Source organism: Cariama cristata, unplaced genomic scaffold, assembly GCF_000690535.1.
Source record: "Cariama cristata isolate BGI_N322 unplaced genomic scaffold, ASM69053v1 scaffold13596, whole genome shotgun sequence".
Taxonomy (NCBI): domain Eukaryota; kingdom Metazoa; phylum Chordata; class Aves; order Cariamiformes; family Cariamidae; genus Cariama; species Cariama cristata.
This window is the reverse complement of record NW_009623867.1, coordinates 6,827-19,868: the sequence shown is the minus strand read 5'-3', so window position 1 is coordinate 19,868 and position 13,042 is coordinate 6,827. Positions and strand designations below refer to the sequence as shown.

At 56.1% G+C, this 13,042-nt stretch overlaps 1 protein-coding gene across 1 annotated transcript in view; it reads left to right on the top strand.

Moving 5' to 3' along the window:
• Positions 1–7,631: 7,631 nt before the first annotated feature.
• Positions 7,632–13,042, top strand: part of LOC104163818 (EF-hand domain-containing protein D1) — a gene marked incomplete at its 5' end in the record, with an annotated part of 7,422 nt that continues 2,011 nt past the window's right edge. Inside the window, one exon of the mRNA XM_009702936.1 lies at positions 7,632–7,779. Coding sequence (XP_009701238.1) covers positions 7,632–7,779 — 148 coding nt within the window. The remainder of the gene's footprint in view (positions 7,780–13,042) is intronic.

The following is a 13,042-nucleotide window of genomic DNA, read 5'->3' as shown; positions in this document are numbered from 1 at the left end:
GGGCTGGAGCTCAGTCCCGTCCGTAGCTCCCTGCCTGGGGTTGCCTCTGCTCCGCCCGGGTTTGGGAAGGCGGCTGTTTGTGGTGGCACCCAGGAGCCGTGGATTTGGGGGATGCTCTGGGTGGGACAGGGGGCTGGAAGAGCACGGGCACTGCTGGCCCCCACCCTGGGGCACCAAGGTCTGGGTGCCAGGGCCTTGCAGCGGTGCTGGACATCTCGAACGTCCCCAGCAGCTTTGCTGGCTCTGCCCAGCAGTGCCGTGGCTCCTTCCACGGTCCCGTTTGCCAGGCTTGATGCCTCCTCCCATGCACCCAAACAAAGCTTGAGCACAGCTTCCTCTTGCCTCCCCCTTCCTGGGGGCTGGGACGCAGATCCCCTCCCAGCAGGAAGGTTTGTATTAAAGTCAAGCTGCTGGTGGCAACATGGAGAGCTACTTCTGTAAGCAGAAAGGCTCGGCCCTTCCTGGGGCCACGATCCTGCCCTTTCTCTCTCCTCCATGAGCCCCGTTACGGCTCCTGCAGCTGGGCTGTACCTGCGTAACTTTGATTATCTGTGTTCAGGTTTCACTCCATCACTCCTGGGGACTGATGTCCCCCCAGCCCCAAGGAGAGGGGTCAGGCAGGCAGCGGCACCTGTCAGCCGGCCGCAGGCAGGGCTGCCGGACGGGGGGTGATGCCCTGCCAGGCATGAGGAGGCAGGGCTACAGAAGTGCGGCATGGGCTGTTACAGGAAGGTGCAAAGACCTACTTTAGCTTACGGAGGTGACCGCAGCAGGGTTTGTAACTTGTTAGGTCCTCTTCCTTCTACCTGAAAGCTGCCTTAGGCATCCTGGAGGCTGGGGTCATTGCGAGGAGACCAAGAGCCTGGTTGAAGGGTCCCACCTCCTGATGCTGCGGGGTGTTGCTGGCCCCAGCCGGGACTGTTGCTGCAGGAGACCAAGCATTGGGCTTTTCACTGGAGCTCTTTGTTGCACGGGCAGCTGGGCGTGGGAAGGGAGGTGGTCCGGGCAAGACTGCTGCTCTGCTCGCTCCTGTGCCTCTTTTGATGGCGGTTAAAGGGGATCCCACTCTGCGGAGGGCTGAGACGTGGTGCTGTGAGGGCAGGAGGACAAACGATGTAGGCAGCTGCAGTGCCCCAAAGCTGCGGGCGAGAGCCCGGAGTGGGCAGCGGCACTGCCTCAATAGGGATAAGGAAAGAAACAGTGGTGGTTTGGGAAATAAAAGTGGAAGAGCTGAATTGCAGCCGAATTTTTCAACAATGAGCTCATTAAACGCCGGCCTTGTAAGCGGGAAACCTAGGCTTTGCAGTTGAATGCTAATCAGCTGGTCAATGTAGCTGGAAGACATTGTGCGCCCTGTGAGGACTGTCGCAGCTGAGTGCCGGCCGGTTGTGCCGAAAGGGGAAGAGGCTGGGCTGCCTGCTCCCCCGTGCTCCCCTGTGTTCCCCGGACAGGCAGACGGAAAACCCCGTCCTGGTTTTCACTCTGTTACAGGCACTCGGCATTGGCAGTGGCAGAGGATCTGGTCTTTGCTCCATCTGCTCCCAGCGACCCGTTTCAAGTACCGGCCAACACCACGTGCTCCAGGAGGAGAGGAAATGTTCCCCTTAATTCCTGCCAGGCAGAGCTTGAGTTAATGTGATTAAGGCTTTTATTCTCTGTACGGCTTATTGGCCCTGGCCACCAGAACTCGGGGTCTTTCTTACTAATGGTAAAAAATAAGCTTTTGACTGACAGGGATATACCTTCTCACTGCCACAGGATGCCAGGTTTGTGCTATCAGGCTTCCCAGCCAAAAGTGTTTCTTATCAGTTTAGTGGGACTTGTAAATCTGTTATTTGGACTAAACTTGAGCCTGTGGCACCCAGGCGCTGTGTGGGCTGGGTCAGGGTGCTGTGGCCAGGAAGAGGGAATAGCTGGTGATAGCAGCTGCTCTGGTGTCTGTCAGGGCATCCCACGGTACTTCTGGTCACTGCAACCGTCCTATGCCAGGGCCGAAGCAAAGGGCCCGTCTGAACTTGGGCCTTCCTGAAATCCAGTGCTCCATCCATGTGCTGTGTGCTGCCGGCCACGCCAGGAGCATCCTTCCAAAGCAGAAACGATGCTCCTTGGTCTTGCTGCCACGGTCGGGCTCATTTTTTTTGTGCTTTTGTCCAAGCCTCTGCTTGGCAGCATCCCCCCATTTCGGCCCTATTCCCCCGGGGATGGGGTGTGAGTATCTGCCGTGGGTGCCAGGGCTATGCAGGAGCACGTGGGGGCTGCTGAGTGCGGGCACCTCTTGGCGTGGGCATTTTTTTTGGCAGAGGGACCAGAAAGTCTGCAGCTCAGGCTAATTATAATGTGACCTAATTAGCTGCCTATTCTGACAATGTGTGGGGACTGTGGTAGCCATGATAACCTCTCTTCCCCAAGTCTTGTGAGCAAACTCAGGAGCTTTGGAATCTCACAGCTCCCCTTGGTACCATCTTGTCCGGGGAAATGGCAGAAGGTGTGTGAAAGCCAGGCTGTGAGGCTCTGCCTGGCAGGAGTGACATTTCTGAGGGATGTAAAGGGGACGAAAACAGCCACCAGCGTCATCTGCAGGGTGCGAGGGGGAGCGGAGAAATTCCAGCCTTGCTGTTGCTTTTGTATTTAGGGAATTTCATGTGTTGCCCACGCATTTCACGAGTGCCTTGTGCTGGGCTGGTGGGAGAGGCTGTGATGTCCCCTTGCCTTCCTGGAGCCACTTGGGAGCCCCTCGCCGGGTGCCCCTGTACCGAGGGACATGTCTAATGCGCTGCAGCAGACCTGCGCACTCCAGGACTGCCATGTTCCTGGTGTGACCGGCTGTCTCCCCGGTCCCAGCGGTCAGGGAGGTCATCCCCATGGGGACTCGGCCACCCAGCCTGGGCCCTGCAGGGCTTCGGTGCCTTGGGGGTCTTCTCCAGCATCTCGGAGGAGATGTTGCTGGAGGAGACTTTCAGCCCACCCTCATGTCCCTCCAAGAGCAGGAGAGCTCTTGCTGCCCGGGGCTGGGGAGGATGGAGCTGCGTGCTGCCAAGGAGCCGGTTTCTATCCCCACCCCAGTATGGAGGAATGGTTTTCAAAGCTCTCGGCAACAGAACAGAATATTTCCGTTGGAAGGGACCTACAACGATCATCTAGTCCAACTGCCTGACCACTTCAGGACTGACCAAAAGTGAAAGCAACGCAGGTTGTTAAGGGTGTTGTCCGAAAGCTGCTTAAACACTGACAGGCTTGGGGCATTGACCACCTCTCTAGGAAGCCTATTCCAGTGTCTGACCACCCTCTCGGTAAAGAAATGCTTCCTCATGTCCAGTCTGATCCTCCCCTGAGACAGCTTTGAACCACTCCCACGCATCCTATCACTGGATACCAGGGAGAAGAGATCAGCACCTCCCTCTCCATGTAAGGTGAAATGCAATGCTCAGAGGGAATAAAGTACTACTTAGAAAGGATTTTGAAATATTTAAGAGGAGATTATTAGTACTTCAGCACCATTACACCACTTGCTTTATTTCAAAGCCTGTATTAGGCCATTGCAGCATGCAGGAACTGCAGATCAAAGTACAGGTGCCTGTAGTGTGTGGAGCAAGCTGAGGTACAGCGAACATGTACAGGGAGGGCAGGTTTTTCTTTCCAGCCTTTCTCAAGAAGCATGAATGTTTAGAAACTGCTCTTTGATCCTTCAGGATTTGGGATTTCTCATTCAGCTATCCTTTTTTTTTTTCTCCCTTGGAGTTTTTCAGGCAGCTGGGAGGTGACTGCAGAGTCAGTATGGGTGATGCAGTCCTCAGCATCTCCCTTCTCCCTTCCTGATCCCTCTTTCTTCTGCGGTGTAACTCCCTAGCAATGCTGTGTAAATGCCAGTACAATGATTGTACTCGGGCACTAATTGTGCTTAACACACTTCCTGCTCTTGAGCAAGTCAGTTCAGCAAATATTGCCTCCTTCCCCCCCCCCCAAATTCTGCTCCTGCTTTCCTCCTCCAGCACTTCAGCAGCCGGGCACACTCTGCAGCCCGGCTGGGAGCAAGCCAGCGTGGGAATCTGGGTGCATCCTTGTTGCAGCAGATTTTGGCAGCCGCTGCCTGTGTTTCATCTGCTGCCAGGAACGCTGCTGCGGCGGCGCTGCGAAGCCTTATCACGCCAGCCGCGGTGCTCGTAGCTGCCTGCGGCATCCCAGCCATCACAGGTGGGGACCAGGCATGGCCATGGCACTGACTTGCTGCTGGAGTTGCCTGCCTGCGTGTGACGTGAGATGTCTTTGCCCATTGGCATGGGAGCCCCTCAGTCCATAATGTCTGCGCATCACCGCGGTGAGGCTTGGCTCGTGGCCCGAGGAGCTTTGAGCCCAAAGGAAGCAAAGCTCTGGTGTCACAGCAGGGCAGCGGGTGATGGCAGGGCTGGCAAGGCACCCGAGTGCTGCGTACTCTTGCTGTGCCACTCCTGGAGTACAGGACGGGATGGCTCCCTGGGCCGCATTTAGGGGCTGAACTGGCCCTGATGCCCTCCTCCAGCTCTGCTTGCGAGGGCTGACCGGTGTCCATCGCCGGGACAGGGCTGCTCTGCAGGCAGTGAAATGGGTGTGAGCGGTATTGGGGGCTGGCTGGAGCCCTGGGCCCTGAAAGGGAGCTCCCAAAAAGCAGCCAGCGGGGTTTTGGGAGCTCCCGAAATGCAGGCAGTGGGGTTTTTGGTAGGGCTGAGTGTGCCGGGAGCATCGGCCAACCAACAAGGTGCAGCCCCTGTCGTGCCCTGTTGCATCGAGTGCCTGTGCCTGCGGGGGGGGGGGGGTGTGCCGGGGAATGAATTGCGCTGTCTCTCATGCCCTATAAATACGCCTCTCCCTAAATAGTCTGGCTGCGTGGCTCCGTGGCAGCCGAGTGACTGTACCCAGGTCCTAAAATACTTGGGCTGCTTTAGGAGGCAAGGGGGGGGTGGGGAGGGAATGCAGCAGTTTGCAGGGTGCTGCCATTGCCTTGTGGGGCTGTCCCCGAGCATCTGGGGGCTTCAGTGTCCCTCTGCCTGGCTGTCCCCAACTGCAAGGGACTGGTAACCTGATTTTGGGAGGCATCTCGGCACCAGCTGTACCCCAGCCCGGCGTGCTCAACACCCATTGTGCGGCTGGTACAGCGTGCTGCTCTGCCACCGCAGCCCCGCTGCTGGCAAGACCCCATTTCTCACAATCCTGGCTTTGTGCTGCCTCTCTGCAGGGATGACGAGCCCTGAAGCTGGCACGCTTAACCCTTTCGGGGCAGCGCATTTGCCCCTGGGCTTCCTGCCAGGGCAGGCACTGAGGGCCACTGTTCGCCTGCGGGTAGCGTCCGTAGCAGAAGGGTGACACGAGCGCAGCAGGCACGGGCTGGGCTTGTGCCCTCCTTCTGTCTTTATCTCCATTACCCAACGCCTCTGAGAGGGGCTGGGCAGTGTCCTGACCCTGGATGGGTAGCCCTTGGTGGGGACACTGGTGTCATCAGGCTTCTGTACCCAGGCGAAGGGCAGCGTGAGCTTGCTGGGGCCAAAAAAAAAAACACGCAACCCCAACCTCAAGTGCTTCCCTGCTACTATATGCTTTGTTGCTTTATCTGATCAAAGGCACTGCCTCTCCAACCACCTTACTCCAGAGGGAAGGCTCCACACCCTTTCTCCCAAACTTAAAGGAAAAGCAAATTGACAATTAAATATTGCACTTATTATGCTTCTGTGAGGTCTTGAAAGTGCATCTCGGAGCTGGGCTGGGTAATGCTGTGAACGTGTACCTTAATTAACTGACGCCTTCCTTGCTGTGATGAACCTGCTGCCTTTCCTCCCCATGACGTCTCAGCTCCGTGACCTGGTTTCTGCTCTGATGAAGGTTTCTTTTCTAGTTTTCCAGAAAGTTGTCCAGCCTGGTGGGCTCGTGGGTTTGCTGGGTGCAGAGCACGCAGGCAGATTGGTAGCAGGGGCTGTGTGCCAACCTGGTGGTGATGTCCCTGTCATTTGGGGTCTCTTGGGCCTGGGACCCTTGGAAAAAAAGAGGCACAAAGAGTCTAAAAGATAGTTGTGGAGGTGGTGGGACTCTGGAAAGCTGTGGAGGCCACCCCAGTTTGGGGGAAAAGCACCCTGTGCCTGTGCTTGTGAAGGCGGGGGCAGAGCTCTTGGCTGCAGCCCTGCCTTTTGCTGCCCACGCCTGCGAGCAGCTCAGAGCCAGCAGCTTTGTTCGTGCCTTCCTCTGCCACAGCTTCCTCTGCGGCTGCGAGGTTTCTCAGCTGGAAAGGGCTTTCTTCCAGGGTAACCACAACTGTGCAGGTCTTGGACTGGGATGGCTACAGTCCTCATTTCTTTGGAAGAGACCTAAGAGTCAATGAAAGATGATGGATGGAAGGATTTGATGGGCTCCCACCGACAGGAAAGCTTAGGCACAGTGCCTAGGGTTTCCTTTCTGAATGGTTGAAAGGATTTAACTCTGTCGGGGTTGAGATGGTGGCGAGGGGGCAGTGGCAGGCTGTGCACGGGGCCTAAGCCCAGCTTGGCAGACCCTGACCCATCCTCCCATGTGAGCCCCCACCTCTGTGCTGGACCCCGATGGCAGGACTGGGATGGGGGGCGGGGGGGCTGTTGCTGGGCTGTCTGATAGCAGAGCACCCATCCCTCCAGCCTTTGGACTTTGAAACCTGGTGATGGCCCTGGTGGGTGCGAAGTGCTGGTTGCTGGGTGGGCCGGACGCTTTACTTGCACCCGCAGCAGGTATCAGGGGAGGAATTGGTGCATGGTCCTAGGCTGGGCACAGCAGGTCACTGCCTCTGCATCTCTAAAGCACTCTGCCCTTGCACAGGTGCTCTCTCCTGCAAAGAGTCCTTGCAGCCCTTTGTGCTCCATTGGGAGCATGGTCCAACTCTGGTCTTGCTCCTTGATGAGGGCACTGGTTTCCTCTGCCAGCCTGGCCCGGCAGTGCAGCCTGTGGCACCGGCTCGGATTGCTGTGGTCCCCTGCTCTGGTTTCCCGCTCCCGGCCGGCCCGGGCAGGCCAGCCTGTGGCACCGGCTCGGATTGCTGTGCTCCCCTGGGACTGCCTTTCTGCTCCGCTCACTCGGGGACACTGAATAAATAGCTGCCCTGAAGCACGGTGCTTGTGAGTACAAAACCATTTCAGAGAGGAAAGATCTTAACAGCTAGAAGGGGGTGTGTGTTTTGCTTACAAAGAAAGATAGCTGCTCTCTGCCGGGAGGTTCTGGTTGGTCTCTGTTCCCTGTTTCTCCTCGAAAGGAGGAGGAGACCTGGCAGCAGCTGGCACCGGCATGCCTTTGCCTCACCCGCTGGTGCACGGTGTACGCTGTGTGCCAGTAACCTTTGTGCTGGACGTGCAAGTGGGTGAGATGGAAATCCCACTGAGATAAGCTGAGTTCCTCCATGCTCCTTCTGTGTGGGTGGTTTGGTCTGAGCTCCCCTGAGCACTTCTCTCTGATGAGACAGCTCTGAAAGCTGCTAGCTACTTCCCTGAGCTTAATATATCTCAGCACTGGCCGTGTTGCGCAGCTTCCCCTCTTCCCCGAGCTTTGAACCACCCCGTGACTTCATCCATTTGCACAGTTCCTCTTCTGGGAAGATGGATGTGGGGGATGATGAGGGTTGACCCCCTCCTCTTTGCACCCTGCAGGTATGACTCGGGACGGGATGGCTACATTGACCTGATGGAGCTGAAGCTGATGATGGAAAAGCTGGGAGCCCCACAGACCCACCTGGGGCTGAAGAACATGATCAAGGAGGTGGATGAAGACTTTGATGGGAAGCTCAGCTTCCGTGAGGTGAGGGTGGCTGCAGGAGCAGACGGGGATGTGGCTGTGGGGTGGAGGGAGAAGGCAGCCAGGCCCTGTACTCCAGCTGTAGGTAGCCCTGTCCCTTTGTGTTTCTCCAGCTGTGGGGTGCAGTGGAGAAGCAAGCGAGCCTCCCCATGCCACTGGGAGCTCAAGGTACGGAGCAATGTCACCATCCATCTCCACATGGCAGTAATGGAACCTGATGCTAAAGTTCTCCAAGCTCCCTGCTTGCTTTGGGAGCACATTTGATCCCTGCTGCAGCTGCCCAGGAGTGCTGACAGAGCTCCGGGCCGGAGCTGGAGGTGGCATGTCCCTTCAGTCACAAGGTCTTATTGCTGGGCTCCTGCGGTACAGGGGCTCAGGCCTCATTTCAGGTGCAGGGCAAGAGCTCTGCTTGGAGCAGCAGGTCTCATGGGGCACAGGGGGCTTCCTCTTCCAGTTTATATTGGGTCCCTCTCTGCATCATGCAGTGACCAGCCATGGCAAGCTTCATGAGGGGTGGCCACCTCCCTGCAGCAAGGAATAAATGTGCTGATGCAGCAGTTTGGTACTGTGTGCTGGCTCAGCAGGGACACACAGCGAACAGGTCTGTCTGTCACCGTTGTGCTGGGAGCAGCGTGGGCAGGCCAGGAACTGCTGCCGGGTGGAGGAAGAGGGGGAATTTGAGCAGTGACCTGCATGCACTCAAGGGTACCCAACTCATCGCAGCAGGATGGGGAACCCAGATACCAAAACCTCATCTTGCATTATCTCCTCCTCCTGGGCTTTGATTGCTGTCTCAGCGTGGCTTTCTGAATTAACCAACAGCCCCTGAGGCAGCAGGAGGGCCGGGCGGAGGAAGAGGGGGAATTTGCGCAGTGACCTGCATGCACTCAATTTCAGCAGGAAGAGGGAACTCAGATACCAAAACCTCATCTTGAGTCATCTCCTCCTTCCAGGCTTTGATTGCTGTCTCAGTGTGGCTTTCTGAATTAACCAACAGCCCCTTAGGCAGCAGAAGAGCCAGCGCTGCTTGTGTCCTGCACCGGTGGTGAGGGCTGTGCTGCTGCCCTGCTGCCTCCCGCCCTGGGGATGGCTGCGATGGGCCCCGAGCAGCTGGGCTCCCTTGTTTCTGCAGGGGCTGTGCTTTCGCCGTGCCTCTTCCAGGGTGGGGGTTTGGTTGTGGAGATGAGGTGCAGAGCTCTCCACAGCTCAGGACATTGAGTTCTTCATTTTGGAAGTGCTGAGACCTTTGGCCATGCCTGGAAGGGAGGGTGAGCAGTCAGGGCCCGTGACCGGCTTGGCTGGTAGGGGTGTGAGGGGCGACTGGCAGCTCATAGAGCTGTTGCACTGTCATGTCACACCATCTCCCCCTGCTTTCATCCTCCAAGGGTTTTTTTTGCATTTCTTTTTCTGCAAGAGGGCAGCAGTAGAAGACAGAGGCCGAAGACTGCTGGGTTACAGGGCCCAGCCCTTAGAGAGAGGGGGAAAGACATGCAAATCTGGGAAGTGAGAGCCTCTCTATTCACACCAGCAAAGCCCTAAGCTGGTAGCTCCTCTGGGCAGGGAAGGAGATGTGCCCGATCGGAGGTGAACTAGGGGTAGGAAAGAATCCAGCGGAGCAGGAAGAGCACCGTACCCTTGGCCCCAGGTCAGACTGTGATTGCCAAATAGCTGTGTGGGCTGGAGCAGCCCTCCGTCTCTCTATGTGCCTTCTGGGCCACCTTCACCCGGGGTGAAGAGCTGAGGACAGCCTCTGGGCTTGCTGCAGGGGCTCTCTCCTGTGAAAGAGAAGTGCCTTTATCCTCAAGGCTCTGGAAGATGCTGCGGTGTCCTGGCACCAGTGGCATGGCACAAGTGGCAGAGCAGCTCCTCTTCTGCCACCACCTGTTTGGAGCACAGCCCCCTGCACAGCTGGCTGCTGGCGCTGCCAGCCCTTGGCACGCGGTACACGGCAGCTGATGCCGCTGTAGGTTCTCGCCAGATGCAAAACGATGGTCAAGCGAATGCAAGCTTGAATGGCACGTGGGTCGGAATGAGGGACCATCACTGGCAGAGCTCTGGGGACAAATCACATGGCAGCTTTGGCACGTACTCAAAGCTTCCCATGGTAGAGAGGAGCAGGGTTCTTCTTGCCTTGTTGCAGATGTGCCGTGTCCAGCCGCTGTGTTTGGGCGGAGGACTGGCAAGGAGGCAGGTTCCCCAGTGGGTGAGGTGACCTGAACCAGCCTGTAGCCCTGCCCCACTCTGCTTCCTGTTGGTGGTGACGAGCAAGCACGTGGAGGGTGACCAAGGGCACTCTGACAACACAAGGAGAAACCCTGGTTTAAATGAGTGTCCAAACTCAGCAGGGTGTAACTCGAGTGCTAGAGGGCTCCTGTCTGCTTCTCCAGAGAATAACAAGTCCTGACACAGCTGCCTGAAGATGTGCTTCTTGTGGCCTGGCCAGAGAATTGGTAAGGACGTCTTTCACTTGCAATAGGTCACCTTTTGCTGCTGCTTTGAGTAGGGTCATGTTCTCCCATCCCAGGTAAGCTGTTGCCTGGAAGGCAGGCTTTTATGGCTCTGACTTGCTGCTGATGAATCGCTGGCCTTGTTAGGAAAGCTGCCTTCTACCATTGACCTTTGAGCGTCCATCAATACATCAACAATTAACTGCACAAGACTCCCTCTGTGACTCAAGCAAAGAAATTTAGGCTTAAAAAGATTAGGTACGGTGGGGGGAGGAAACCACTTCTGACAGTCTAGTTCCGTCATTGCCACAAGAAACCGGAGTTAATTGCTAGAATAGTAATGTCTAATTGTAGCTGCTATCTAGAACCCACAGAAATCCACCCACTGTCCCTCACACCCACACCAGCTTAAATGTTGACCCACATCATGTGTTTGCTAGCAGGGTTGGTGCAAACCACAGGCTTGGGTGGCACTGCTTTTCTGGCAAGCTGTTGCAAGGCTGCTGCTGCTGATCAGTCCTGTACCTTCTGTGGCATCCCTGAGGCCAGCACGGTGTCCGGTGGGGCTGCGTAACTGCAGCATCGCTCTGAGAGCTGGCACTGTGGGGTAGGTCTTGCATCATGAAGGATGTGAGAGCAGATACATCTCTTATCTCTGATGAGGTTAGTGGAGTGGAAAGTGTGTGTCATGTTGTCCTCCTTGAGAGCACAGCTTTTAAAGGTACCAACATTATTTGCTTTTGCTTCTCTATTGATATTTCCCTGAAGGATTAGCTGCATGTGATGTGTCCCACAAGGGTGAGAGACAGGCTGGGAATGGGAGCTGAATGCAGATTGCTGGTGTTCTCTAGTTAGGAAGGTCCGATGCCTCGAGGGCAAAGAACTGGTGAGGTGAGCTGCAGGTAGGATTGCTCCTCAGCTCCTGTGGAAACCAGCATGATGCCCCATAGTCGCTGGGTCCTTGGGGCTGACGTTATGCTGTGTCCACCTCAACCGGTGGCTCAGTCCCTGGTTTCCTTTACCTCATCCTGCCCTTCCCAGCCACAGCGGCCCATATTCCACCGGAGGATTGCTGCCCCATCCCCTAGTTTCAGGGTGATTCATGCACACTTGTACTCATGACTGAGTGTTTCCAGCCCCTCCCCGGGGTGACAGCTGTACCAGACCTCAGGATTGTGCTGCCTCCGCTGCCCTTTTTTCCGATGCCAGGAAGTGGGACTTGTAGAGTGGAGCAGAAGCTGTGAGGAGGAACCATGACTAATGCCAGCCTGGCTGCCAGCCCTGTGTGTCCCTGTGCCCGGTGGTGGAGGAGGAGAGGAACTAGCCTGAGCCCAGCGGATCTGAGCAGAAGGAGAGGATGTTTTTGGGAGGATTTGGTTTCTTTCCGAGCAGGATGTTCTGCCCATTCAGCAGAGAGCATCATTTAATTTCTTAGTTGTGTTTCAAGGGGGAAAAGTTCCCTTCCCAAGCACAGCCTGCGTTCTGGCTGCTCTGCGCTGAGCACACACGGGTTACGAGGTCGTTGCATGAAGCAATGCCTGGTGACGCTGCCTCTGCAAGAGGGCGGCCAGCGCTGCTGTCATCTCCACACCCTTCCCCATGGGACGCCTTCCCAAACTCTTGCATCTCCACCAGCTTCTGCGAGCAACTTGAAGCAGGCGAGCGCTTTAGTGGCTGGCTCAGCACGGATGCTGGGACTCTGCTGCCCTCCTCCGGGACAGCTCCAGCTCTCCGTAGGAAGAAACAAAGTCCCAAGCCTGGCAGACTGAGGAGCAAGCACAGCACTAGAGATATTTGATGTTCCTGTGCAAATGGATTTCAGGGCAACCCGACGTGGTATTTGCAGGCCTGTGCCCTGGACTGAAGTGGTGCAGGGGTGCAGCTTTGTTGCTTGTGCTCCTTTTGTACCTGGGTGACTTGCTCCTATCTCTGTTCTTTCCACGCTGTTCCAAGCGTTCAGACACCTCCTGGGGTGGCCAAGAATAGCAGGGAGTTGCTGAACCTCTCAAATTATGCATAGAGCATCCACACTTTAACCTGGAGTTTGGTTAGCAGGTGGAAGGTGGTGCAGAGGTCTTTGTCGGGTTTTGTCCTTTCTGTTTAAAAAAAAAAAAAAAGCGTGCTTTCCTGGAGCGTAATACAGCTCTCTTTCTGTTTCTTTGTTTCCCTTTGCAATTCACTTGCCAATATGCGTTCTGCTGCAGTGACTCTGGGTTTGTTAAACATCTATGGTCCAGTGCAGGACAAAGGTTTCAAAACAAGTTGCTCTGTGGACACTTGTTCAAGCTGCTCTGTTCACAAGCTGGGGTTGCTGATTGCTCGAACAGGAGTGCGGTAGTGCCTGGGGCTCAGGTGTGAGCCAGGGCTGTCTTTGCCCCGCTTTCATTGTCATGGGGTGTGATCTGAGTCCCCAGGACACCGGGGAAGCTGGTGGGGGCTTGTGAATACACCATTAGGGTGTGGGGACGTACAGAGGTATATGTGAGCCCACCATGCCGTTGTACAAGGCAGGTGGAGAGGTGGCCCCCTTCCTCTGGCCGTGTAGCAGCCCAGGCTCCGTAGGAGCTGTGCTTCACCAGGGCTTTGCTCCCCAGGAAACCCTCTTTTCCTGTAAGATTCCTATCCTCTTTTAGCCGAACAAGGCTGTGTACTGGAGCCAGGGCACTAGAGCACAGGTTCTGAGGTGCCACTTGGTTTATATAGACCTGGTTTCCTTGGCTCAGAAGTTTAAATTCCAGCCCCCTCCAGGTGAATGTCTGTGCTGTTTGCATTTTAAGTTGTTTGAGCCTCAGTGAAGGACTTGAATGTTTCCTCTCTGT